The sequence below is a fragment of the Mesoplodon bidens genome (assembly GCF_964165515.1).
Source record: "Mesoplodon bidens genome assembly, chromosome: 5".
Classification (NCBI taxonomy): domain Eukaryota; kingdom Metazoa; phylum Chordata; class Mammalia; order Artiodactyla; family Ziphiidae; genus Mesoplodon; species Mesoplodon bidens.
The window spans coordinates 25780260-25806243 of record NC_138161.1 but is presented as its reverse complement, the minus strand read 5'-3'; the positions used below and the strand labels follow the sequence as shown (position 1 = coordinate 25806243).

The window sequence follows — 25984 nt, the reverse complement described above, 5'->3', positions numbered from 1 at the left end:
TTGGCTTTTTGCTACTTTTGGTGTATATTTTTAAAAGGCATATAAGGTAGAGGCATAAGAAAAAGTTAATAAATTTTAAGATTCAAAATCTGTTTAAGAATAATGTTCTAGGAATTAATTGCATTGGATTATGCATTGAATTATTATAGCCCAATTCCCAAGAAAATAAAGAACAAATTAAGAACAGAAAAGATAATAACCCAATCTCATAGACTTCAAGAAATTAAAGAGAAAAAATTGTGACTTGTTGAGAGAACTGAATCACTTTATGTGTAATACTTGCTGGAGCAAAAAGAACAATTAAGGCTAATTTGTATGATTTGAAGATAAACAGTAAAATATATGTCTGTTTAATGCAGAGCTAAATCATTTTCTAGTTGTAAAAAAAAGTCTCCTTCTTAACTCTTAACTCTCTGCGCATCACAAACCATGCCAAATAAATGAGACCATTAATCCCTTAGCTTCAATGACCATAAAAGTAAGAATAGTGTCTGCTTGTATTTTTAGTGATATATGGAGCTTTTTAGTCACAGTTTGTCAAGAAACATGTGGGCTCCAAGAGTATAGGCAGTGCAAGAAAATCCACTACTATTATAAATAGTTTATATTTAAACTATGACACTTAGGAACACAGTAAGGAAGAGCAATCAATCCTACCAACCCTAAAATACAACTGTTAGCATTGGTGGAATGTTTATTATGTGCCAGCATTGCTCTAAGGTCATTATATAAGTATTAATGTCCCCTTCATCACAAATTTATGAAGTTTTAGGTGGGGAAGCTTAGGTACAGAGCGTCTAAGTTAACTAACATAAGTTCTTCCAGCCTACAAGGGTTGATTCAAAGCCAAGCAATATCTGATATTAGCCTAATACCGCAATATATAGAGCTATCAGGGTGACATAACTCAGTCGTTGAAAAGCAGGATGTGTGTGTGTGTGTGTGTGTGTGTGTGTGTGAGAGAGAGAGAGAGAGAGAGATTTTAAATGAAAGAAAAAACAGAAAATTAAAAGAATTTCGTCATGTCCAGTGTTTTTAAAATTAGAATATAGATCACGTTTGCAACAGCACTTCACAACAAACAAGAGGGGGCAAAAAAAGATAGAGTGAAAAAGGGAACAAAACAAGACGGGTTTTAGAATTTGTAAAATCTATTTGCAAAGCTGGTAACACTTTAGTAATTCTTCACGTCCACTCACTATATATTCGGGAGGAAGATATCCACAGCTTTGGGCTGTACAATGGGGGTCATAAATTTCCAAAAAGCTGAGTGATGACCCTGGTGGCAGAGATTGTTGTATGTTTGCCATACCCTTATTCAATCCCTTTCTAGGTACGTGACTAGACTGCATATCCTAAAATGGGTCACGTGACAGAGTCCGGTTAATAAACTATAGTGAAAGTAATTGTGTTTATCTCCAGATATGATTTCTAAAAAGATCTTCTATAACATTTTTCCATTTTCTCTCAGCAGGTTGCAAAGGATCCAGGGGAGAACTTGGCACAGAAGGGATGGTGGAGGAACCGGCATCCTGAATGCCTGCAGAGCACAGCCTCTTGCCATCTTTCTTGGAATATAATGTAAGTGATAAATAAACTGTAATTGTCTTACATTGCTAAGATTGTTTACCATAATATTTAGCTTGCCCTTAAGAATATGATCAGTTTGCCTGTTCACTTTTTTATGAAGTTGCTGAGTTTTTGTGGAAATGGATAATCTACAGGTCTAGTTCTGCTCTAAAGGGCCTCTGAGAATTCCTGCACTTAAGTAAAGATTAAGAATATTCCTGAACACATTTAAAATAAAATTACAATAATATTGAACTACTTATCATAGCAAAATTCAGAATGCCAAAATATGATCATTTCAAGATATGGGCTTGTGCTAAGGACTTTCTCGTACATTCTTTCATTTAATTTCAGGATATTTCTGGAGAACCTAATGTTACATGTTATGAAGCAGGACAGACTTTTGGCAAAACAGATATAACCCAGCCATGGCTGAGTAGGACTACTGGGTATTCAGGATTATAATTTTTGACTACGAAGTGCTTTTAAGTGTAGCATCAGAAAAAATTCTCAGTGAGAGATCAATGAGCCTGTCAAATAATATCAGCTATTCTATTTCACTATCTGAAATTGCCTGTAATGGAATGGGATTCCTATGGGTGTGTTCTTAGGACCCACGGAGAGCGCCCTCTGCTGGCTCAATGTTTATTAGTTGTGTGTTTTCTCAGGGCTTTGAATTCTCCAGGAACGTAAATCAAACATGATCTCTGCCCATCTATTGTGCACATAACTATAAGGCATGCACGTACATTGTGCATGCAAACAATCTATGGAGACACTTGCCAAATTCCAAACAGGCCTGGACATTAGCCTAAACGCTGTGAGTCAGCACCTCTTCTTCTCATAGGTCAGCTAAAAAGTGAACTTCCCTGCTGATGCAATTTTCATCAGAAGAAAAAACAATTTAAAGAAATCTTGGTTCTGCTATAGTCAGCTATAAGTTGTGAAAACCTAAACAACTAAAGACTAAAAAAGAAGCTGTTTAGCAAGTCAACATTATTATGACTCTATTAATAACACAAACTAGAATTAGAGCTCACAGCTGGAGGAGAAAAAAGAGATAGAGCAAAGGTCAGTTTCACATAGAGAATTCTCTTAAAATAATCTTTCAGTGAACGTAGATTGATGGACAGGGCTTTCATGTAGAAATTATGCTATAGAAGTTCGAGGTGGTGCTGAGGTGAAGAACTCACAATCATTCATGATTAAATAATAAATAAAACAACTTATATATGCTTGAAAATCCTAGATGGATGGAGTAATTGATCTGTCCACTTTTTCCATAACAACTTTAAATTGTTTTTCAAAAATAGATATAATGCTAACTTTAAAACACAAATAAATAAGAGAATCGAGAAAAAAATGGCAAACGAGGATTCAGAGGCTTAAGAAAGTTAGTGACATCGATGGTGAATTGATACTGTTTAAATTAACATAAAACCTCCATGATATTGAAAAATAATAATGCAGTTTGATTATGTCTTTCAGGCAAATTTAGAGAATTCAGTTCTAATAGTGAGGTTCATGTCATGAGTTTAGAATGACTAAGAAAAATAATTCATGGCCTTATAACTTGTTTTAGGACAAGTTGCCACACATCGGATATTTCTATGGTTATTTTTTGATAAGCATGGATACTAATTTATTATGAAAATTATAACCTCCATGACAGTAAAGAGCACATAATAGGTGTGGTTCATTTTCTGCTTATTCATCTTATATATTTTTCCCCATTTAAAGTTATCGATCATCATTATACAGGCTTAAAGGTATGTATCTCACTGATACACATTACTTTTGAAATATAAATCAGCATCACCTTTATTACCTCATGATGGCACATTTGTATCACATTCTCTGTGGAAAGGTTTTGAAAACTGCCTGAAAACCATAGCATAATAGGACGTTGCTTTCTTTTTCTTTGAGTAACTTAGTTATATAAAATAGATTAAAAAATATTTTGTAGCCTACACTTTCTTCCAATATGCTCTGAGTGCACTTCAAAGTATGTAGCTAAACTCTGAAGTTTGAATTTTATCCAAGAACATTTGAATTAGGATTGCTCAGTAGAAGACTCTTCAGCTGCCAGTTTTTGAGTTGGTTCTGGGAAACAGAACAACTGCCTGTCTTTTCAAGTATATACTGAGGGTATAGGTAATTTTTAAAACTTCAGTTGGTAATGGAGCATTCATCTTCAATTAACATCAAGCAAGAAGAGCAAAGTGTAACAAATAATAGAAGAACACAGGGTAGCAAATTGTAACTAAAGCCTCTTCACATTTCGGGAACTAATGGTGCTCATGGTCAATTTTTAAACTGATTGTAAACCACACCAAAAAAATGTCCAATTCCTGACGTTTAATTTTTCAAGAACAAATTATAGGTTAGAATCGTTCAGATAGTTCCCCACATTCTTTACCAATCTGTATGTACATTTATGTGCTAATCTTTCATGTGTATATTACCCAGTGATAAAATGAAGAAATAAGCCAAAGAAGAAATCTGTTTATATCACTTAGAGCCATGTTTGGCATTTAGTAAGTACTACTTAAATGTTAAATAATAATAATAATAATAATAGTGATTTAAAAAAATTATTAGCACTCAAAACAAATGCCAAATTTTACCAAAAGAAACACAGATATCTTATTGATCAAACATGAAGATCTTATTTGTAGCTGATTTCCCTTATTCACAGAACTACAACTCAAGTACAGTTTTTAATATATCTTTTGTTTCTTTACCAAAAGGTAAATAAAGGCAACAGTCAAAATTAAGGGGTAGTGATTACAGAGTTAGAAACTGTTAAAATGGCAAAAATAAAATGACCAATATTATGATAAGATGGTGAAAAAGTGTTCAAATTCATAATAGTTTGTAGTAGCTTAATATGGGATGAAAAATAATGCCAATCTCCTCCCCCAGACATTAACCACAGTATTCTTTCTACACTTGTCAAATGGAATTCTGTTTAATTAATATGCTTAATGTCATAAAGTTGAAATAAAGTTTAGGAAATATTAATATAATTATTTTTTTTAGATTTTTGTAGTAAATTATAAACATGGCTATTGGGATACCTCATTCTCCAGTAGTTTTTGGTACTTGAAGGGTGTGTGTGTATGTGTGTGAGTACATAGTGAGGGAGGATGGAAAAGAAGGGGGAAGAGGGAGGGAAGGTCATCACTTACCACAAAGTTTATTGTCTTCATCAGAGCCATCTGGACAGTTCAATTCTCCATCACAAAATAAATCAATTGCTATACACTTTAGAGCATCAGCACACAGCCTTGAATCAGGTGGGCACTCTACTGAGACATTTCCTTTTAAAAAAAGATTGGATTTATAAGTCTCCCACATAGTAGATTTAATTTCCAACTAATGAGATATGTACAATGTTTGGATGGTTATCATGTATTTTTTGTCATTTGGGTAAGTATATGCTTATTTATAAGCATGTATTTCAATTTCCAAAAGAAATATTTATTTCATTTAATGATTTGATCGTTTGTAAAAACTTAGAGTTTTAAATTTTGAAGAAATGATACATATTTCTTCATAGATGTCAAATATGATGTTTATTTTGTTGGTTTTTAACCTCGACAAATCAGTACTACAGTTTGGACATTTAGTCACCAATATTTACACCTCCTAGGATTGTAATGTGTAATGTGGGGCAATTTATTGGAAAATGTATCACATCATCTGCAGTATCTAGTAGCCACTTCGTTTACTTATAAACTTATCATTTGAAAATATAGTGGCTGAAGTCAAGGTTTGCATCCTGCAGAGCAAAATTTGTCAAAGAAAGCTATTTTATAGTAAAATAAAACGCTTAAAATTCCCAGCGCATTGAGCATGAGAAACCCAAAGGTAATTTCTTTTCAATATCTCCTTGCTTCTTGGATCAGAGGTTCTTAGGGGAAAAGGTGAAAACATGGCCCTGAAGGGCTCCATGCCATACTCTGGACATGATCTGATCAATTTGCACCTCTCAACCTGTCCTTTCCTTCCCCTTCTCCTCTTCCACATTTCTAGATATAGAGGTGGACTGAGAAACACATTTTACTTCTAGAAATTGACTTGGAAATTTTAGGTGTAATTCCAAAAATATATTTGTATGCCCACTAGATAAACACATATGTTTTTATTTTTCTAAGCAATGTGAGAATTTGAATATTTCTTGTCTATGATTAGAATAACAATGACAGTTTAAAGTTTTTGGAAAATCTTTAAGCTCAATAACATTTTTTGTTATTGTTCTTAATCTTAAAACCAGCATTGCACTGCCATCTGCTGGGCTTTAAACATATATTTGATTCTGAAATTTCTCCTTATACTCCAAGAAATTAATTGGAGAAAGAAAAATGTTTCTGTCAATAAATCTGCTAAGGTAATACTTAATTAGGAACATTATGGACAGCGTTGCTGAGTATATATGCAACTAAATTGAACTTTTGTAATTGTCTGTAATTAACGTGGATATAAACTATTGGGAAATTCAAGGATCACCTAACATCTAAAATAGGAAAGGATAAAAACCAGAGCCATTCCCAAATGACAAAATACTCCCACTTAAGAGAATAAAAAATGATAAAAATGGTATTGAATAAACACATATGCATATTATGAGATATATATGAGATACTCATCAAGAGAGTCCTTAATTTTTGAGTCCCTAATCCATGAAAGGCATAGTGTTGATAGTATTCCATAAATGCTTGATAAATAAATAAATGAGAAAAAGGGCATTATTCTAGAAATTCTATGTCTCACTTTAACAGTAGTTAATAGAATTCTAAGTGTTCAGCATCTATAAAAATAGATTTGGGGATATAACTAGGAAAATTATAATTTTGTCTGATCTAATGCTTCTCATGGGAACTTCACTTCCTGATGTTTCATATTTTGTCTGTTGCTTATTGAACTTTATAGAGTGAATTTCAAAACTACACTGGCAAGTGACACCCCTTGGGATCTTTTGATCTCATTAATGATCACTCATTCACTCTACAAGTATTTATTTCTACTTATTTGTGCCATGGATTTTTAAGGGATAGAGATAAAAGGATGAGTAAGGCAGAGACTATTCTCATGGAGCTTGGAGTTTAGTTGGAGACTGGTTCATTAACTAATAAATTTTTTAAATGATGCAGAAAAAAAGTGATATGGGAACATCAAAGACTGGGCTAAACCATGGATTATTTTCCTTCTGAGGCAGGGATTGAAAGCATCTTCACATAAACTAAATTTTGAAGGATGCTTAGAAATGCACAAGGAAGAGAGGTATGTGAAATGTATACATAGTGATATGACAAGAGCATATTAATATGTGCAGAACAGAGGACTGTATCTAGATGTTGGGATGTTAATTGAAGCCATGGCAGGAAGGGAGTTTAGTGCCAAATTCTGGGGGACTTTTAAAAAATCTTTTAACATATTAAAATATTTTTCTATAAGCAATGGAATTGAAAGTGTTTACATATATATGTGATATGACCAGTCCATATTTCATAAAGACAATTCCAGGGCCAAGTGGAGAATCTCTTCAGAGACCAATTGAGAAACTGTATCAATGGTCGAGGTGAAAGTTGATGAGGGTTGGAACTCAACTCTTGCACTCACAGAAGAGATGGGGCACATTCCAATTGCTATTTTATAAGTAGAATTGATGAGCTTTAGTAACCAGATGTGCCCCTGACCAGAGAGCAGTGGCTAAGGGGATGCTAAGGATGGTACATACACTTTTGGAGTGGCCAGTTGAATTACCAACGGTCATTAGTCAAGTTAGTGATTATAAGAGAAACAGCTGGTGGGATTAGAAAATGACTCTAGTTTGAAATATTTTGATTTGAAAGTGGAAATATTATATTATGTGAAGACTGTACTCTGTATATCTCCAGATTCCGGGGTATAAACACTCTTCAGCTGTCTTGGTCCATGAATAAAGAGAAGTTCCTCATATCAAAACCAATATGGGGGGGAGACCTTCAAGATAGCAGAGGAGTAGGACGTGGAGATCACCTTCCTCCCCACAAACACATCAGAAATACAAGTACATGTGGAACAGCTCCTACAGAACACCTACTGAACGCTGGCAGAAGACCTCAGACCTCCCAAAAGGCAAGAAACTCCCCCACGTACCTGGGTAGGGCAAAAGAAACAAGAATAAACAGAGACAAAGACTAGGGAAGGGACCTGCACGTCTGGGAGGGAGCTGTGAAGGAAGAAAGGTTTCCACGCACTAGGAAGCCCCTTTACTGGCAAAGATGGTGGGTGGGTAGGGGGGAAGCACCAGAGCCATGGAGGACAGCGCGGCAACAGGGGTGCAAAGGGCAAAGCGGAGAGATTCCCGCACAGAGGATCAGTGCTGACCAGCACTCACCAGCCTGACAGGCTTGTCTGCTCACCCGCCGGGGCGGGCGGGGCTGGGAGCTGAGATTCGGGCTTCGGTTGGAGCGCAGGGAGAGGACTGGGGTTGGCGGAGTGAACACAGCCTGAAAGGGTTAGTGCACCATGGCTGACCGGGAGGGAGTCCGGGAAAAAGTCTGGAACTGCCGAAGAGGCAAGAGACTTTTTCTTGCCTCTTTGTTTCCTGGTGCACGAGAAGAGGGGATTCAGAGCGCCGCTTAAAGGAGCTCCAGAGACGGGCGCGAGCCGCAGCCATCAGTGTGGACCCCAGAGACGGGCATGAGATGCTAAGGCTGCTGCTCCAGCCACCAAGAAGCCTGTGTGCAAGCACAGGTCACTATCCACACCTCCCCTACCGGGAGCCTGTGCAGCCCGCCACTGCCAGGGTCCCATGATCCAGGGACAACTTTCCCAGGAGAACACATGGCGCACCTCAGGCTGTTGCAACATCATGCCACCCTCCGCCGCAGGCTCGCCCTGCATCCGTACCCCTCCCTCCCCCAAGCCTGAGTGAGCCAGAGCCCCCGAATCAGCTGCTCCTTTAAGCCCGTCCTGTCTGGGCAAAGAACAGATGCCCTCAGGCAACCTACAGGCAGAGGTGGAGCCAAATCCAAAGCTGAACCCCAGGAGCTGTGTGAACAAAGAAGAGAAAGGGAAATTTCTCCCAGCAGCCTCAGGAGCAGTGGATTAAACCTCCACAATCAACTTGATGTACCCTGCATCTCTGGAATACCTGAATAGACAACGAATCATCCCAAAATTGAGGCAGTGGTCTTTGGGAGCAACTGTAGACTTGGGGTTTGCTTTCTGCATCTAATTTGTTTCTGGTTTTATGTTTATCTTAGTTTAGTATTTAGAGTTTATTATCATTGGTAGATTTGTTTATTGATTTGGTAGCTCTCTTCCTTTATATATATATATTTCTTTTTTCTCGTTTTGTGAGTGTGCATCTGTATGCTTCTTTGGGTGATTTTGCCTGTATAGCTTTGCTTGTACCTTTATCCTAGGGTTCTGTCTGTCCACATATTGTTTTTCTTTTAGTTTTTAACGCTTGTTATCATTAGTGAATTTGTTTTTTGGTTTGATTGCTCTCTTCTTTATTTCTATTACATTTTAATTTTTTTATTTTTAACATTTTTTTATTTTAATAACTTTATTTTATTTTTTTCTTTCATTTTTTCTTTTTTTCTCCCTTTTCTTCTGAGCCGTGTGGCTGACAGAGTCTTGGTGCTATGGACGGGTGTCAGGCCAGTGCCTCTGAGGTGGGAGAGCCAAGTTCAGGGCACTGGTCCACCAGAGACCTCCTGATTCCACATAAAATAAAATGGTGAAAGCTCTTCCAGAGATCTCCTGGTCAACGCTAAGACCCAGCTCCACTCAACGACCAGAAAGCTACAGTGCTGGACACCCGATGCCAAACAACTAGCAAGACAAGAACACAACCACACCCATTAGCAGAGAGGCTGCCTAAAATCATAATAAGGTCACATACACCACAAAACACACCACCTGACATGGTCCTACCCACCAGAAAGACAAGATCCAGTCTCATCCACCAGAACACAAGCACCAGTCCCCTCCACCAGTAAACCTACCCAACCCATTGAATCAACCTTAGCTACTGCAGGCAGACACAAAAAACAACAGGAACTATGAACCTGCAGCCTACTAAAAGGAGACCCCAAACACAGTAAGTTAAGTAAAATGAGAAGACAGGAAAACACACAGAAAATGAAGGGGCAAGGTGAAAACCCACCAGGCCAAACAAATGAAGAGGAAATAGGCAGTTTATCTGAAAAAGAATCCAGAGTAATGATAGTAAAGGTAATCCAAAATCTTGGAAATAGAATGGAGAAAATATAAGAAATGTTTAACAAGGACCTAGAAGAATTAAAGAGCAAACAAACGTGATGAACAACACAGTAAATGAAATTTAAAATTCTCTAGGAGGGATCAATAGCAGAATAACTGAGGCACAAAAACGGATAAGTGAGCTGAAAGATAAAATAGTGGAAATAACTACAGCAGAACAGAATAAAGAAAAAAGAATAAAAAGAATTGAGGACAGTCTTAGAGACATCTGGGACAATATTAAATGCACCAACATTCAAATTATAGGGGTCCCAGAAGAGGAAGAAAAAAAGAAAGGGACTGAGAAAATATTTGAAGAGATTATAGTTGAAAACTTCCCTAGTTTGGGAAAGGATATAGTCAATCAAGTCCAGGAAGCACAGAGAGTCCTTTACAGGATAAACCCAAGGGGAAACATGCCAAGACACATATTAATCAAACTATGAAAAAGTAAATACAAAAAAAATATTAAAAGCAGAAAGGGAAAGGCCAGAAATAACATATAAGGGAATCCCCATAAGGTTAACAGCTGAACTTTCAGGAGAAACTCTGCAAGCCAGAAGGGAGTGGCAAGACATATTTAAAGTAATGAAAGAGAAAAACCTACAACAAAGATTACTCTACCCAGCAAGGAGCTCATTCAAATCTGATGGAAAAATTAAAACCTTTACAGACAAGCAAAAGCTAAGAGAATTCAGCACCACCAAACCAGCTTTACAACAAATGTTAAAGGAACTTCTCTAGGCAGGAAACACAAGAGAAGGAAAAGACCTACAATAACAAACGCAAAACAATTAATAGTATAGTAACAGGAACATACATATCGATAACTACCTTACATGTAAATGGACTAAATGCTCCAACCAAAAGACATAGACTGCCTGAATGGATACAAAAACAAGACCTGTATATATGCTGTCTACAAGACCCCCACTTCAGACCTAGGAACACATACAGACTGAAAGTGAGTGGATGGAAAAAGATATTCCATGCAAATGGAAATCAAAAAAAAAAAAAAGCTGGGATAACAATTCTCATATCAGAAAAAATAGACTTTAAAATAAAGACTACTAGAAGAGACAAAGAAGGAAACTACATAATGATCAAGGGATCAATCCAAGAAGAAACTATAACAATTATAAATATTTATTCACTCAACATAGGAGCACCTCTATACATATGGAAAATGCTTACAGCCATAAAAGGGGAAATCAACAGGAACACAATAATTATAGGGGACATTAACACCCCACTTTCACAAATGGACAGATCATCCAAAATGAAAATAAATAAGGAAACACAAGCTTTAAATGATACATTAAACAAGGTGGACTTAATTCATATTTATAGGACATTCCATCCAAAAATAACATTATACACTTTCTTCTCAAGTGCTCATGGAGCATTCTCCAGGATAGATCATATCTTGGGTGACAAATCACGCTTTGGTAGATTTAAGAAATTTGAAATCGTATCAAGTATCTTTTCCAACCACAACACAATAAGACAAGATATCAATTACAGGAAAACATGTGTAAAAAATACTAACACAAGGAGGCTAAACAATACACTACTTAATGACCAAGAGATCACTGAAGAAATCAAAGAGGAAATCAAAGAATACCTAGAAACAAATGACAATGAAAACACGAGGACCCAAAACCTATGGAATGCAGCAAAACAGATCTAAGAGGGAAGTTTATAGCAATACAATCCTACCTCAAGAAACAAGAAACATCTCAAAGAAACAACCTAACCTTACACTTAAATAAATTAGAGAAGGAACAACAACAACAAAAAAACCCCAAAGTTAGCAGAAGGAAAGAAATCATAAAGATCAGATCAGAGATAAATGAAAAACAAATGAAGAAAACAGTATCAAAGATCAGTACAACTGAAAGCTGGTTCTTTGAGAAGATAAACAAAATTGATAAAACTTTAGCCAGACTCCTCAAGAAAGAAAGGGAGAAGACTGAAATCAATAGAATTAGAAATGAAAAAGGAGAAGTAACAACTGACACTGCAGAAATACAAAGGATCACGAGAGATTACTACAAGGAATTATATGCCAATAAAATGGGCAACCTGGAAGAAATGGACAAATTCTTAGAAAAGCACAACTTCCGAGACTGAATCAGGAAGAAATAGAATATATAAACAAACCAATCACAAGCACTGAAATTGAGACTGTGATTAAATATCTTCCAACAAACAAAAGCCCAGGACCAGATGGCTTCACAGGCGAATTCTATCAAACATTTAAGGAAGAACTAGCACCTATGCTTCTCAACTCTTTCAAAATATAGCAGAGGGAGGAACACTCCCAAACTCATTCTACAAGGCCACCATCAACCTGATACCAAAACCAGATAAAAATGTCACAAAGAAAGAAAGCTAGAGGCCAATATCACTGATGAACATAGATGCAAAAATCCTCAACAAAATACTAGCAAACAGACTCCAACAGCATATTAAAAGGATCATACACCATGATCAGGTGGGGTTTATCCCAGGAATGCAAGGATTCTTCATTATATGCAAATCAATAAATGTGATAAACCAGATTAATAAACTAAAGGAGAAAAACCATATGATCATCTCTACAGATGCAGAAAAAGCTTTCAACAATATTCAACACCCATTTATGATAGAAACTCTCCAGAAAGTAGGCATAGAGGGAACTTACCTCAACATAATAAAGGCCATATATAACAAACCCACAGCCAACATCATTTTCAATGGTGAAAAACTGAAAGCATTTCCTCTAAGATCAGGAACAAGACAAGGTTGCCACTCTCACCAATATTATTCAACATAGTTTTGGAAGTTTTAGCCACAGAAATCAGAGAAGAAAAGGAAATAAAAGGAATCCAAATCAGAAAAGAAGAAGTAAAACTGTCACTGTTTGCAGATGACATGATACTATACATAGAGAATCCTAAAGATGCTACCAGAAAACTACGAGAGCTAATCAATGAATTTGGTAAAGTTGCAGGATACAAAATGAATGCACAGAAATCTCTTGCATTCCTATACACTAATGATGAAAATTCTGAAAGAGAAATTAAGGAAGCACTCCCATTTACCATTGCAACCAAAAGAATAAAATACCTAGAAATAAACCTACCTAAAGAGACAAAAGACCTGTATGCAGAAAATTATAAGACACTGATGAAAGAAATTAAAGATGATACAAATAGATGGAGAGATATACCATGCTCCTGGATTGGAAGAATCAATATTGTGAAAATGACTCTACTACCCAAAGCAATCTACAGATTCAATGCAATCACTATCAAACTACCAATGCCATTTTCCACCAAACTAGGACAAAAAATTTCACAATGTGTATGGAGACACAAAAGACCACGAATAGCCAAAGCAATCTTGAGAAAGGAAACCCAAGCATGAGGAATCAGGCTCCTGGACTTCAGACAATACTACAAAGCTACAGTAATCAAGACAATATGCTGCTGGCACAAAAACAGAAATATAGATCAATGGAACAGGATAGAAAGCCCAGAGATAAACCCATGCACATATGGTCACCTTATTTTTGATAAATGAGGCAAGAATATACAATGGAGAAACGACAGCCTCTTCAATAAGTGATGCTGGGAAAACTGGACAGCCACACGTAAAAGAATGAAATTAGAACACTCCCTAACACTGTACACAAAAATAAACTCAAAATGGATTGAAGACCCAAATATAAGGCCAGACAGTATAAAACTCTTAGAGGAAATCATAGGCAGAACGTTCTATGGCATAAATCACAGCAAGAACCTTTTTGACCCACCTCCTAGACAAATGGAAATAAAATAAAAAATAAACAAATGGGACCTAGTGAAGCTAAAAAGCTTTTGCACAACAAAGGAAACCATAAACAAGATGAAAAGACAACCCTCAGAATGCGAGAAAATATTTGCAATTGAAGCAACTGACAAAGGATTAATCTCCAAAATTTACATGCAGCCTATGCAGCTCAATATCCAAAAAACAAACAAGCCAGTCCAAAAATGGGCAGAAAACCTAAATAGACATTTCTCCAAAGAAGATATATAGATTGCCAGCAAACACATGAAAGGGTGTTCAACATCACTAATCATTAGAGAAATGCAAATTAAAACTACAATGAGGTATCAGCTCACAGCAGTCAGAATGGCCATCATCAAAAAATCTACAAACAATAAATTCTGGAGAGGGTGTGGTGAAAAGGGGACCCTCTTGCACTGTTGGTGGGAATGTAAATTGATACAGCCACTGTGGAGAACAGCATGGAGGTTCCTTAAAAAACTAAAAATAGAACTGTCATACAACTCAGCAATCCCACTCTTGGGCATATACCCTGAGAAAACCATAGTTAAAAAATAGTCAAGTACCACAATGTTCATTGCAGCTCTATTTACAATAGCCAGAGCATGGAAGCAACCTGAATGTCCATCAACAGATGAATGGATAAAGAAGATGTGGCACATATATACAATGGAATATTACTCAGCCATAAAAAGAAATGAAATTGAGTTCTTTGTAGTGAGGTGGATGGACTAAGAGCCTGTCATACAGAATGAAGAAAGTCAGAAAGAGAAAAACAAATATTGTATGCTAACGCATGTATATGGAATCTAAAAAATACCATAATAATGGTTCTGAAGAACCTAGGGGCAGGAGAGGAATAAAGATGCAGACATAGAGAATGGACTTGAGGACTAGGGGAGAGCGATGGGTAAGCTGGGATGAAGTGAGAGTGTGGCATGGATATATATACACTATCAAATGTAAAATAGATAGCTAGTGGGAAGCAGCCTCATAGCACAGGGGGATCAGCTCGGTGCTTTTTGCCCATCTAGAGGGGTGAGATAGAGAGGGTGGAAGGGAGGGAGATGCAAGAGGGAAGAGGTATGGGGATATATGTATACATATAGCTGATTCACTTTGTTGTACAGCAGAAACTAACACAACATTGTAAGGTAATTATACTCCAATAAAGATGTTAAAAAATAAAAACCAATATGGAAAATATGAATATAGTTTTGTTATATAAAGAAGCGTGTTTTGGAATTTTATCAGATTTTATTTTTACCTAGTCTGCTGTCTCTGTCTCATCTCCTTATGTACACATATATGATTTCAATTCCCAAGAAAACCATTGGTTAACACATTAACTATTACAGAAATTAGCCAGATGCCAGTTTTTTTTAAATGACCTTCCATTCTTAAAACTAGAGTCCTTGGATTTGTGTACTACTTAGCTTGCCATTTCATTCCTTAATTTTTGCTCTAGTATTTCTTGTTTTCTAGGAAATCTGTAGTGTACTTCTCAAGAGGAAATTGTTAGCAAAGGAGTTAAGAAGTTCTATTTAAGGAAATGTGCACAAAGAGAATAATAATTGGTTCTACTTATTAAAAGCTGTTCAAATTGTCTGAATATTAGTTGCTGTTTTCTTGAGTGGGAAAAGGATTGGCATATTGTTATATCTATATGATATTTTATCTTCTGGATATTAATTTTTTGGCAAACTATGAAAACCCACCAGTAGATTAGTATTATTTGGAATTCTGCAAATGGAAGGTTTTAAGTAACTGTTTATATTTGTATTATGAAGGAGTCAGTACACACTGAAATGTGATTACTTCAGAGTGATTCACAGTCGTATCAATGTCCAGTGATTTGGGGTGAGGAATCTCTTGTGCCTACTTTGTGCAGACTCTGTGCTAAGCATTGTGGAGGATAAAAAGACTGAAATCCATTATTTGTTTTCTTCCAAACCAGTTATAAGAAATATTACACACAAGACAGTAATTTGAATATCACATTTTGGAAATCTTTGATTTTTATTTTCTCTGTTACTTAAATAGGGGTAATAACGCTTGGTGGCCAAAGATGAGACAAATTAAACCCAATTCCTGGTAATTGTCTCCTTTAATAGCTTACTTAGTAATGGGAACAGAACCTGAATCCATGAATGCCTGCCTTGAGAGACCAAGATCATTTCACTGTACTGTATTAGAAAAAGAGATATCACCTTACAGAAATTCTCATCTACTTTAAAAGAACAAATTTAATCTATTTAGCAAGACTATGACTGGTCAATTCAAATGAAATTATAGTGGAAAGATACTTTAATTCTGTTATCATGTGCATAGGAATGTCTTAAATTAGAAGAGAGTGCTTAGCAATATATGCATATTTTTTTCTCAAATGCAGAGAAAAAAATACTTAAAGTCAAAATACATTTGGTGTTGGTTACAGTGCCTGTGTCTTCGTGCTGGGGCAATTAATTCATTTGAGGAGTATAATTCTGCCTTACCTTCTCTTGACCCAACTTTATGTTCTTCACCTAATCAGCCAGTTCCTTTTCTTCAGTCCCCAAACCCCTCCACATAGTGGAATTGTGGCAAATTGCATTTTGTTGGAGATTGAGAAAGCCCATGATAGTGAAACTTTTGTTTTTTCGCAGTCATTGCCTACACAGGAAGCAACAGAAGACTAGAACAAGCCGTATTCTAGAAACCCTTCAAGCATATGAACAATTGCCCAAAAGGATCCCTCTCAGGCACACTGTAGCAGCCAGAAATCAAATCGGTATAATGCAACCTTGGTTCCCATCTCTTCCTTTACTCTTCCAAATGGGTTAGTAGAACTTTACAGTAATTGGCAACAAAGACAGTTGAGCAATAGAACATAATCCTCATGGACTTTGTACCAGCTATCATATAAAAATTCTCTGTGGCAGAATTTATAATATTACTAACGCTCAGGTATATGATGCATGCATTTACTGATTTTTCTCACACTCTGTCTTCCAGGCATATAAAAAATGAGAATAAAGTTAACATCCCTGAAAGGCATATTCATAATAAATTATTGCTTGGTTTTCAAGTTTAATTGTCTCTCTCCCTTCTATAGATTTATAGTATCTTGACATATGAGAGGAATAAATAGAAAGGATGACTGGGGACTCATGGATCCAGTAAAAGAGGGAATGTGATATTTTGCCACCTACTTACCTTATTATAATTTTTTGAAGATTGAGTAAAATAATTCAGTACAGTCTCCAATAATAGGAATGCTTTGGATATGGAGTTTTTTTTGGTCAAATAAATGATCAGATTAAAATGAGCATTACTGAATACAGTAATCTTGTCCTAACCTTAGTTTAGTTTTTGAAAAGTGTTTTTAAAAAAGTATCCAGCTGCTTTTTTTTTTTTTTTTGGTCTAAGTCTGAAGGGGGAAAGGAGAAAGGATCTAACATGTGTCCCTCTTTATGCTAGTCATTAATTTGTATCTGTATTATTTCTCTTCTTCACGACCACTCTAAGAAATATACCTAAATCTTTGTCTTTCAGATAATAACTACAAAGTTCAAGCAGACTAGGTAGCTTATCAAAAGTGACATGTACAGCAATTGGTGGAAATGGTTATAGTGGATTCACCCACACACTTTCAATGTTTGAAAATTGTATGTTACCTTTTGGTCTTCATTTTGATTATCAAATGCTTACATAAAGAGTGAAAGATAAGACTAAATATGTACTGATCCCATTCTTATAGTTTACATGTAAGAAAGGAGATTTCTATTCCACTCCATAGGAGAGAAAAGTACGGGTTGAGTATTACCCTCTTGCTCTCTGTTCCCCATTCTCCATCTCCTTTGGCCAGAAGAAACTGGGCTGTTAGCCAACTTTTGATACTGACCAATATGTCACAAGACCTTTGACCTGTGAGATATTTTGGTCCATAAGACATTTGGTCCATTCCAAAAGGTCCTTAAAATTTGGTCTTATATAAAATGTCCATGAGCATATTTGGTCCATGCCAAATGATTTTGGACAGGACCAAATTATCAAGGACCTTTTTGGTGTGGACAAATTTCTTATGGACCTTTTGGACAAGACATAGTCCTGCAAGGAACTGGTCATATGGTTCAGCCATTTTTTATAATTTTATTGGGTTTGTCTTTAGGAGAGTAAGGGGGAAAATTTAAGTCCAAGGATTTCTTGCTTTAACACTTTCCCCCCACCCCTAAGTCATTCCACATATTTCTCTTAGGGCATTTTATATACCTAAGAGGTCCTCAATAACTGTGGATTATATGAACCACTCAGTGAATCAGTAAACAGACAGATAAATGGAAAACAGAGCACTGATTTAGATATTTGTTGCTGAATTTTAAAGTTTTAGAAACAAATTTCTCAAAATATATTAAAATTATTTTTTCAGTTTATTTTTAGATTAAAGGAATTAGTCACTATAGATCCTAAAATCATTTTTTGAAAGTGTGTTGAAAGATGATTTTAGAGGCTGTAAATAGTTTTCTACATTGGATAAGGGACTATGGGCTGAAGAGCAGTTTTATTTTTTAATATGTTGTGCTACTATATGGTTAATACCTACATACAACCCCAGGCAGGCTTATCCTACCATAAAAGACCTCTATAGTTTAGAGGTGGGATGACTTGTTTCATAAAGCATTTTGATTAATGATTCATATATCATTCTGCTTTTCAAACATCACACCAACCATTTTATCCAAGAATTACTGTGTAACTCAGAGATCATTTATAATTTCACAAATGTTCTCTCCTTGTATGTATATAACATTTGATATAAATTCTAATAACATAAAAATGGCAGTATTATTTTTGGAGCTGACGATCCACACATTATTGCCTTTATGGAGTTTACCTAAAGAGATTAGGTTCACATCCAGACCACTTAACATGAAGATTAAGTTAGGGCAAGAGAAGACATTTTGGTTAACCAGCACATAGACAAAGGCACAGTAGACAATTACTAGGAATCCAGAAAAATTGTCACATTACAGATACATACCAGGAGTTGGCACAAGGTAGGCATTTAATGAAAAATTGCTGAATGAATGAATCCAAGGCAACTTTGATACTGGTTTGGCAACCATACCGTGTTAAGAGGAGAGAGCAAGCACGTCTCCCTTGCATGCAGAGACAATAATTAGAGAAAAAATTCCCTCACATCCTATGAAACCTACATCCTTTTTGGCAGACATTTTGATCCTATTGGTGGCATTCTTAGCAAAAGGTAATAACCATGGTTCTAATAGACGAAGGACTGAAGTGAGATCAGATAATCCAGGCCTTGATTGCCTCAAATATATTTCTATGTTTTGGTAAAATATTAGGCTAAAAGTATAAAGTTTGATGCTCTAGTTTTCTTATCTATTAAATAAGGGTACTGTTAACTACTGTGTTATCAGAGAATTCTCAGGAGTCAAAATGAAATATTAACAAAAAGTTTTTTTTTTTTAAATAAGAGAAATAATATTAAAACTGACCTGTAGTTGCCAGAGGACTGCTGGTAGTTAGCTTGTCAGTAAAAATAAATGACATAAAAATAACAATTATATTTTAAAACTGATTATTAGGAATTCCTTCTGTTTAATATTTTACTTGAGAGTTTTAAAAATTACTATGAATTATTAATATTTATTAACTTAAGAATATATCATTTGTATCTGGAGCTAAAAATAAATCTTTTATGTTTTCATTGACTTTTAGAGCTGTAGAGCAGAGGTTTTTAGATGTTCTTACTTTTTAAATAATGAAGATGATGTTTTTTAATTATCAATAACTAAACATAAGAATTCATTAATGGCTGTAGACTAAAATGTTCTAGATTAATCTGCTATTGTTTGAAATAGGAGCTTGAGTTATGCTTAGAACATGGGCTTTGGAGTCCAGAGGAATTCCTGACTTTGATAATTAATAGCTGTGTGACTCTGGGCACAGTCTTTATTACTTATGTATTTTTAAGTAGAAAAAATATTACTCTCTACAGAATCATTCAGAGAATTAAATGAGATAATGTTTGTAAAATATGGTACCTGGTACAAGTAGATAATTCAAACAAATAGATTTTTCAAATATTATAAAATTGGTCATGATTATGGATAACACTAAAAGTAATGTGGTTAGAGTTTTATAACAACTTACACTTTGAATATCATTTTTATATGAATTCGATACTTGTGATGACTTCTAAAATATTTAGAAAATTTTATTATTTACAGTTTATGGGAAGCAGATTTTGAGAAGGTGAAATGCCCAGTGATTCTGGTAGTTGACAGACAGGATTAGTGTTCAATTCTTTTGACTTCAATTTGAATAATTTTTCTACAACAGAATGATTTTCCATTTTAAGATAACTCGTTAGTTTTTAAATGATTGATAATTTCTCAAAGCACTCTTTTGATAGTCAGTATGATCTTGATAAGACAAAGTGAAGAGGTAGTGACCAATTGTAGTTAGAAACATAGGGTGGAGAAAATGCTGGAATAGAGCAAAGTTAACTTTAAACTTTAGATTGTCCTTTCCAAAGAGTACGATACATTTTGAAAGTTATCATTTCATTATATTTTAAACTCCTTTCCTTCATTTATAGTGACCTTACAAATGTCAGGGTTTCATTTCCAAGGCTGCATGATCAGAGCCATATTTTGAGATCACACACATGCGCACACACAAACACACTCTCACCCATAATATATGCATACATACATATATAGAATTTAAAATATGAAAGGGGCATTGGAAATTCATATCCTTGTATATATAACTAGGCACTATGAACTTTGTAATATTATGAACTATGTTATTCCTAACCAAATGTATGCTTTATAAATTTTGATATGAAGACTAAATATCTCATTTAGAAAGAGCCACCAGAAAAAAAATTGAATCCTTGCCTAATGTCATAAAGTTTTATGATCACCAACTTATACATTTTGCAATGCTATAAGTACTGACCTGAAGTTGTTGCAGGACTTATCGTAGAAAAATTCTCCAAAGACGCTGGAATAAAGTAAAGTTGGTTTTAAGTTAGGGCTTAGAGTATAAATATATTACAAAACATCGAGTGCAGTTTGAATATTCATTCAAAGGGCATCTGATCTACCAGAGTTTCCATTTCACCCTTTCTCATCCTGAATGTTCTTATTTATTTATTTAATTATAATTTGATTGTGATACATTTGATGAATTTCCAGAATCTCTATGTATTCTCTCTATAAATTTACCTATGCAAAATATTTGCTATATTTTACCCATTTAAGAAAGATATCTATTTATTCATCATAATTATATAGAATAATTTATATTTAAGAGAGACAATATAACACACCATATCTTGTCAGACCTAGATCAATGGTTTTGCACTGAAACAAATGGATGCAAAAATAATCTTACACATGATAATACCTACAGGGAACAAAGTACTGTTTAAGTATAAAGTGCTTTTCACATAAAATATAAAAACTAGCTATTTTCTTCACCCATTAACATGTTTAATATTTTTAAAGATATAATGACAACTATATTAAAAATAAAGAAAACCAAAGCATATCTTATGATCTAATGAATTTGTTTTCATTCAAAACAATATTTATGGTAAGTGGGTTAAGAGGTATGTCCTCTTCTACTAACTAGATTGTTTATTAGATTATTTCTTCATTACTGCACTGTCTTCTCTCTAAAAGATCTATAGCAGTTTCATAAATGATATATGGTAGATTATTGGTGAAGAAGATAAAATAAATTTAATAAGATATTTTCATAAAGAAGATGATATTTTAATTTTCATTGTTTGGTTTGACAGTATACTATATAAAAATAAAAGGTATCTGTGAAATTATTAACCAATTAAAAATGTAATAAATTTGAAAATTCACATGATGCAAGTGAATATTAAACTTAAATACCTAAAATTAAGCTTCATATTATGTTTACAAATGTGTTTTAATATAGTTCAACAAGTTAAATGTAACTCCAACTTCTGGATCATATTCTTGAGTTGATGTTGTGATATAGTTTATTGCATTTATGATCCTTATTCTAAGTTAATTCAAAGGATATGGTTTTATTGAATAAATAAATTTTTTAAAACCACAAACTCCCCTCTCCTAAATAGCCCCACCATAGGGAGACATGAAAATAAGTTTCAGCACACCTGTCAGTTCATTTGCCTCAGCAGACCTCCAGAAACTGATGCCTATTCAAATAAAGATAGTAAGATTCCACCTTTCTAGAAGAAAATTGACTATTGAAAAATAATCAACATTGTTTAAAGGCAAAACTATTACAAAGAAACTCTAATATAAGCTCTAAGAGCACAGATATTAGGCTAAGACCCCGTGGGTCAGAATCCTCAATCCATCTCGAAATAGATACATTTTCTGTATGTTAGTTGTCTCATCTGTAAAATGGGGGTAGTAAAGACACTGTGCAATAAGATTGGTATGAGGAGTAAATGTGTTGATAGAAAAACCACCTGTTGTAGCTAATAATAGTTAGTAGTAGTTTTCAGCTCATTTGAATCAGACAAAAATCCAAAACAGTCTCTGCTTCAGCAGCTGTGCCAGAGGGGACCAAACCATCAGTAGAAGAAGCACTTAAGAGCTTGAGCTGTCTTCTCACTGAACAGGCACGGCAGGATATAGTAAGGGGCTTAGTGGAAGAGTACTGTGCTTGATGAACCCAGGCTGTAAAGAAAAGCAACTAGAAGTCTGCGATTTTGTATCCACTATAACAAATTTTTTTAAATGCATTTTTTTTTATGTTTCCTTTAAGAGCAAATCTATACTGATATCTCATTCTGAAGCAAAACTATTTGAACTGGCAATAGGTTGTTTGCCTTTATTCCACTTGATGTGGATATATATATATATATATATATATATATTTATTTATTTATTTATTTGTGTGTGTGTATGTGTGTGTGTGGTATGCGGGCCTCTCACTGTTGTGGCCTCTCCCATTGTGGAGCACTGGCTCCGGACACGCAGGCTCAGCAGCCGTGGCTCACGGGCCCAGCTGCTCCACGGCATGTGGGATCTTCCCGGACCGGGGCACGAACCCATGTCCCCTGCATCAGCAGGCGGACTCTCAACCACTGCACCACCAGGGAAACCCGGATATTTATATATTGATGAGCTTTCTAACATCTAAAAATTTCTGAATTCTAAAACATATTTAACCTGAAGGTTTACAGATAAGAGATTGTGGATCTGGATGGGCCTGGCAACTTACTATTGTTTTCAACCAAAATAGGACTCTGTATACATGTTTGTTGAATTAAATTAATTGGGAAACAACTAAAATGGAAAATTTAGAATAACTTAACATTGATAGACATTATTGTCTTGATATTATTTTTGATGCTCTATATCTCTTCCCCTTTGATTTATTTTTATCTTAAAATTATTTATCATTTTAAAATAAAGTTTTATTTTTTATAAATAACTGGGATGAATCAAACTCATAATACCCTCTTTTTACTTCCTTTCCTTCTTTTAAGTCCTCAGTCAGAGACTGGACTTGCCACTTGACTATGTAATCTAATAATATCTATATGACTATCACAAAGTAATGTGTCACTTTCCAATGCAGGGTTCCTGGAAAGTCAGGGTGTATTTGGCCAATGGCAAAAGTGTGATCAGACCCACAAACATTTAGGCATGCCAATATTTTCAGAACTTTTTTGATATTTGATATTTTACAAATATTTTCTCACTCATATTTTTCTCCAAAACAGTTTCTCCATATTTTATTTTTCTTATGTAAATGTGTTATCTCAGGCAATAAGACAGGTTTCTAAAGTCCAGGGTCATCCCACTGCTCCCCTGGTACATAGCTAGAATTTTAATTTCATAGCTTAACAATTCAAAGAAATCAAATACAGATACCTGTAATATTAATGCTGTTCACATCAATATGGAAAGTGACCAGTTGGCTGGATTTATTTGCTTCAATGCCTTGAATCATTTCTTCTTTTACCTTTTCATCTGACACCCACTGGGCAAAGAGAAGGTCAAATATGACTATAATGCTGCCATTTCTGCAAAGCAAAAAATGACATAAGAGAAAAAAGTTAGCCTTCTTCAAATTATTTGTGTTCAATTTATGTAAGGTGTCTTTGAAATTCTCCACAGTTATCCCCTTGTTAATCCTTATTATACCTATACAAAGTAGGTCATGTCAAATATTATCTTTATTTCACAGGTGGAAGAAAGAGAAATTAAAAGACAATGTTTCTCCAAGAACACAAACATATATCCAGAATTAGAATCTGATTTTTCTGAGTCCCACATTAGCACGCTAATCCTTAGGCTAGACCACAGATACTTGTGTCAAATTAAACCAAATCACATGGTATCATGACGTTTATTCTCATTTTTCTGTTTGAAAGAATAAAGAATGTGAATTTGTAATTTTTCATAGATGACTTCTAAGTAGGAATAGGTCTAAAGTAGTTTCACTGATTTCAGAGAAAAATTTTCTAAATAGTTTATGAAGGCTTGATAGCAAGCTTATAGCAACTAATTTATATCTACTTTTTCTTCTACATTCTTAATATAAAATAAATGAAATATGCCCTGATTTAGAAGGGTAGAAAGAAGACAAGCATAAGTGGATTATTGGGAATTTGTGGGATTTTCTGTCTCATGGTCAAGTGTTGGGATTATCTTGCCTACTCGTCTCTGACCATAACATTAGAGTTCAATTACATGACCCAAGTCATCTTCTCTTACTTCATCGCCTTCTCTGAAACATGCATTTTCAAAGTTTTCTTCACTGGCGATTTGTTTACAGTTTAAAGAATCATAAAAATGAATAAATTTTGGACCCACTAGAAATACTGGAGAGATTTTTGCTCTTCTGTCTACATTTCTACTTTGCTACTGTGCTTTTAGGATACAACTGCTAGGGAAACAAACTCTAGCTCTGGTCTTCATTCTGTCTCCCTCAGTAAGCTGGGGTTACACAGGGTTTACTTGGACCCTTAAGAGGCAGACTAAGGAGAACCAAATTTTGCATGATATGTTTGCTGGTTCTGAAATTTACACATTTACATTCATATCCTTGTGATATCTTTAAGTTAATGAGTTTCTTGAAGGACTTCATCAACTCCTGAAGAGTTCTTTATGTATCTGTATGTATATATGTCTTGATAAAACCTATAATAAAAGTTTTTTTTTTTCTCCAAGACTATATACAGGATAAAAATGTTCCTGAAAGATCACAGCAGATCAGCATTTCCTCTCGGTAGGATATTCCTTTTTGGTTTCTGTGCTATTATTCAGGTTCATCGTTTAGCAGAAGTGATTCATTTCTATGTAGCTAGCTTTTCATGATTGACGTGAATAAGATACTCTAATCAATAATTGCACATTTCACCTCTATTAAATATATTATTTTAAAAATGTTAGAATGTTTAACTTTCCAATCATCTGATTAAATCAGAGTATCCAAATCTTGTAAATGGCAAGGCTCCTTAGTAACTATTTAGATCCAGGTTCCCCAAATTTACCCACACATGGAATCACTGCTGTCCTTGATAAAAATAGATTTCATCACAGACACTGTTTTTATCTATTCTTCCACACTTGTTAATTTTTCCATGCTGGCTGGTCTCTAATTTTGTTTGAGAATAACTCTCCATTTTCTCATGGCTTCTCCAACCATTCCTCATGTCAATGATAGTTTTATTCATGGGCATATGACGAGGCCCTGGTCAATGAAACATGAGGGGATGCTGATCGTAAACTTCTTGAAAACTTCTCTATATTTCATCAGATAAAGGTTCATAGTGGACTACTACTCTTCTTTGTTGAATGTTATTATATCTATATGTGATTGCTGGAACTGTCACATCTATCTTGGGACCATGAGGCAAGCTATGACTGACAAGCTAAAGATAGTACAATAAAACAATGAAACCACCTAAATTCTTGATTATGTCTCTGTCATTGTTCCACTGAATTAACCTCTGCTGAAACCTCCAAATTTCTTGTGATGTCAGATGATAAATTCTTGTTGTTTAAGGCACTTTTAGTCACGTGTTCAGTTAATTGTAATTAAAAAAATCTTAACTGGCATACAACTCTCAGGCCTCATCCGTATTTATTTAAACAGATGCTCAAGAAAAGGGAGATGACTCTATTTTTGCATCTGATGCTGGCCAACATTGCAATTTTATAAATAGAGAGAATGAGACTCAGAGTAATACAGGTAACCTTGCCTAGAGTTATACAGCTTATTAATATCAGAGAGAGAGTAATAAAATCCAGAACCTCTGTTTCCCAGATATGTTTTGCTCTAGTTCCCATCCCCACCCCAC

General features: G+C 35.0%; 1 protein-coding gene across 2 annotated transcripts in view; it reads right to left on the bottom strand.

Moving 5' to 3' along the window:
- The window catches only part of TMPRSS15 (transmembrane serine protease 15), a gene marked incomplete at both ends in the record, with an annotated part of 140544 nt that overhangs the window by 107530 nt on the left and 7030 nt on the right, over window positions 1-25984 (bottom strand). Inside the window, 3 exons of one of the 2 annotated variants that reach the window (XM_081234212.1) lie at window positions 4761-4930; window positions 20613-20661; window positions 23550-23701. In XM_081234212.1, coding sequence (XP_081090338.1) covers window positions 4761-4930; window positions 20613-20661; window positions 23550-23701 — 371 coding nt within the window. The remainder of the gene's footprint in view (window positions 1-4760; window positions 4931-20612; window positions 20662-23549; window positions 23702-25984) is intronic. The other variant, XM_081234213.1, reaches the window with a different exon arrangement.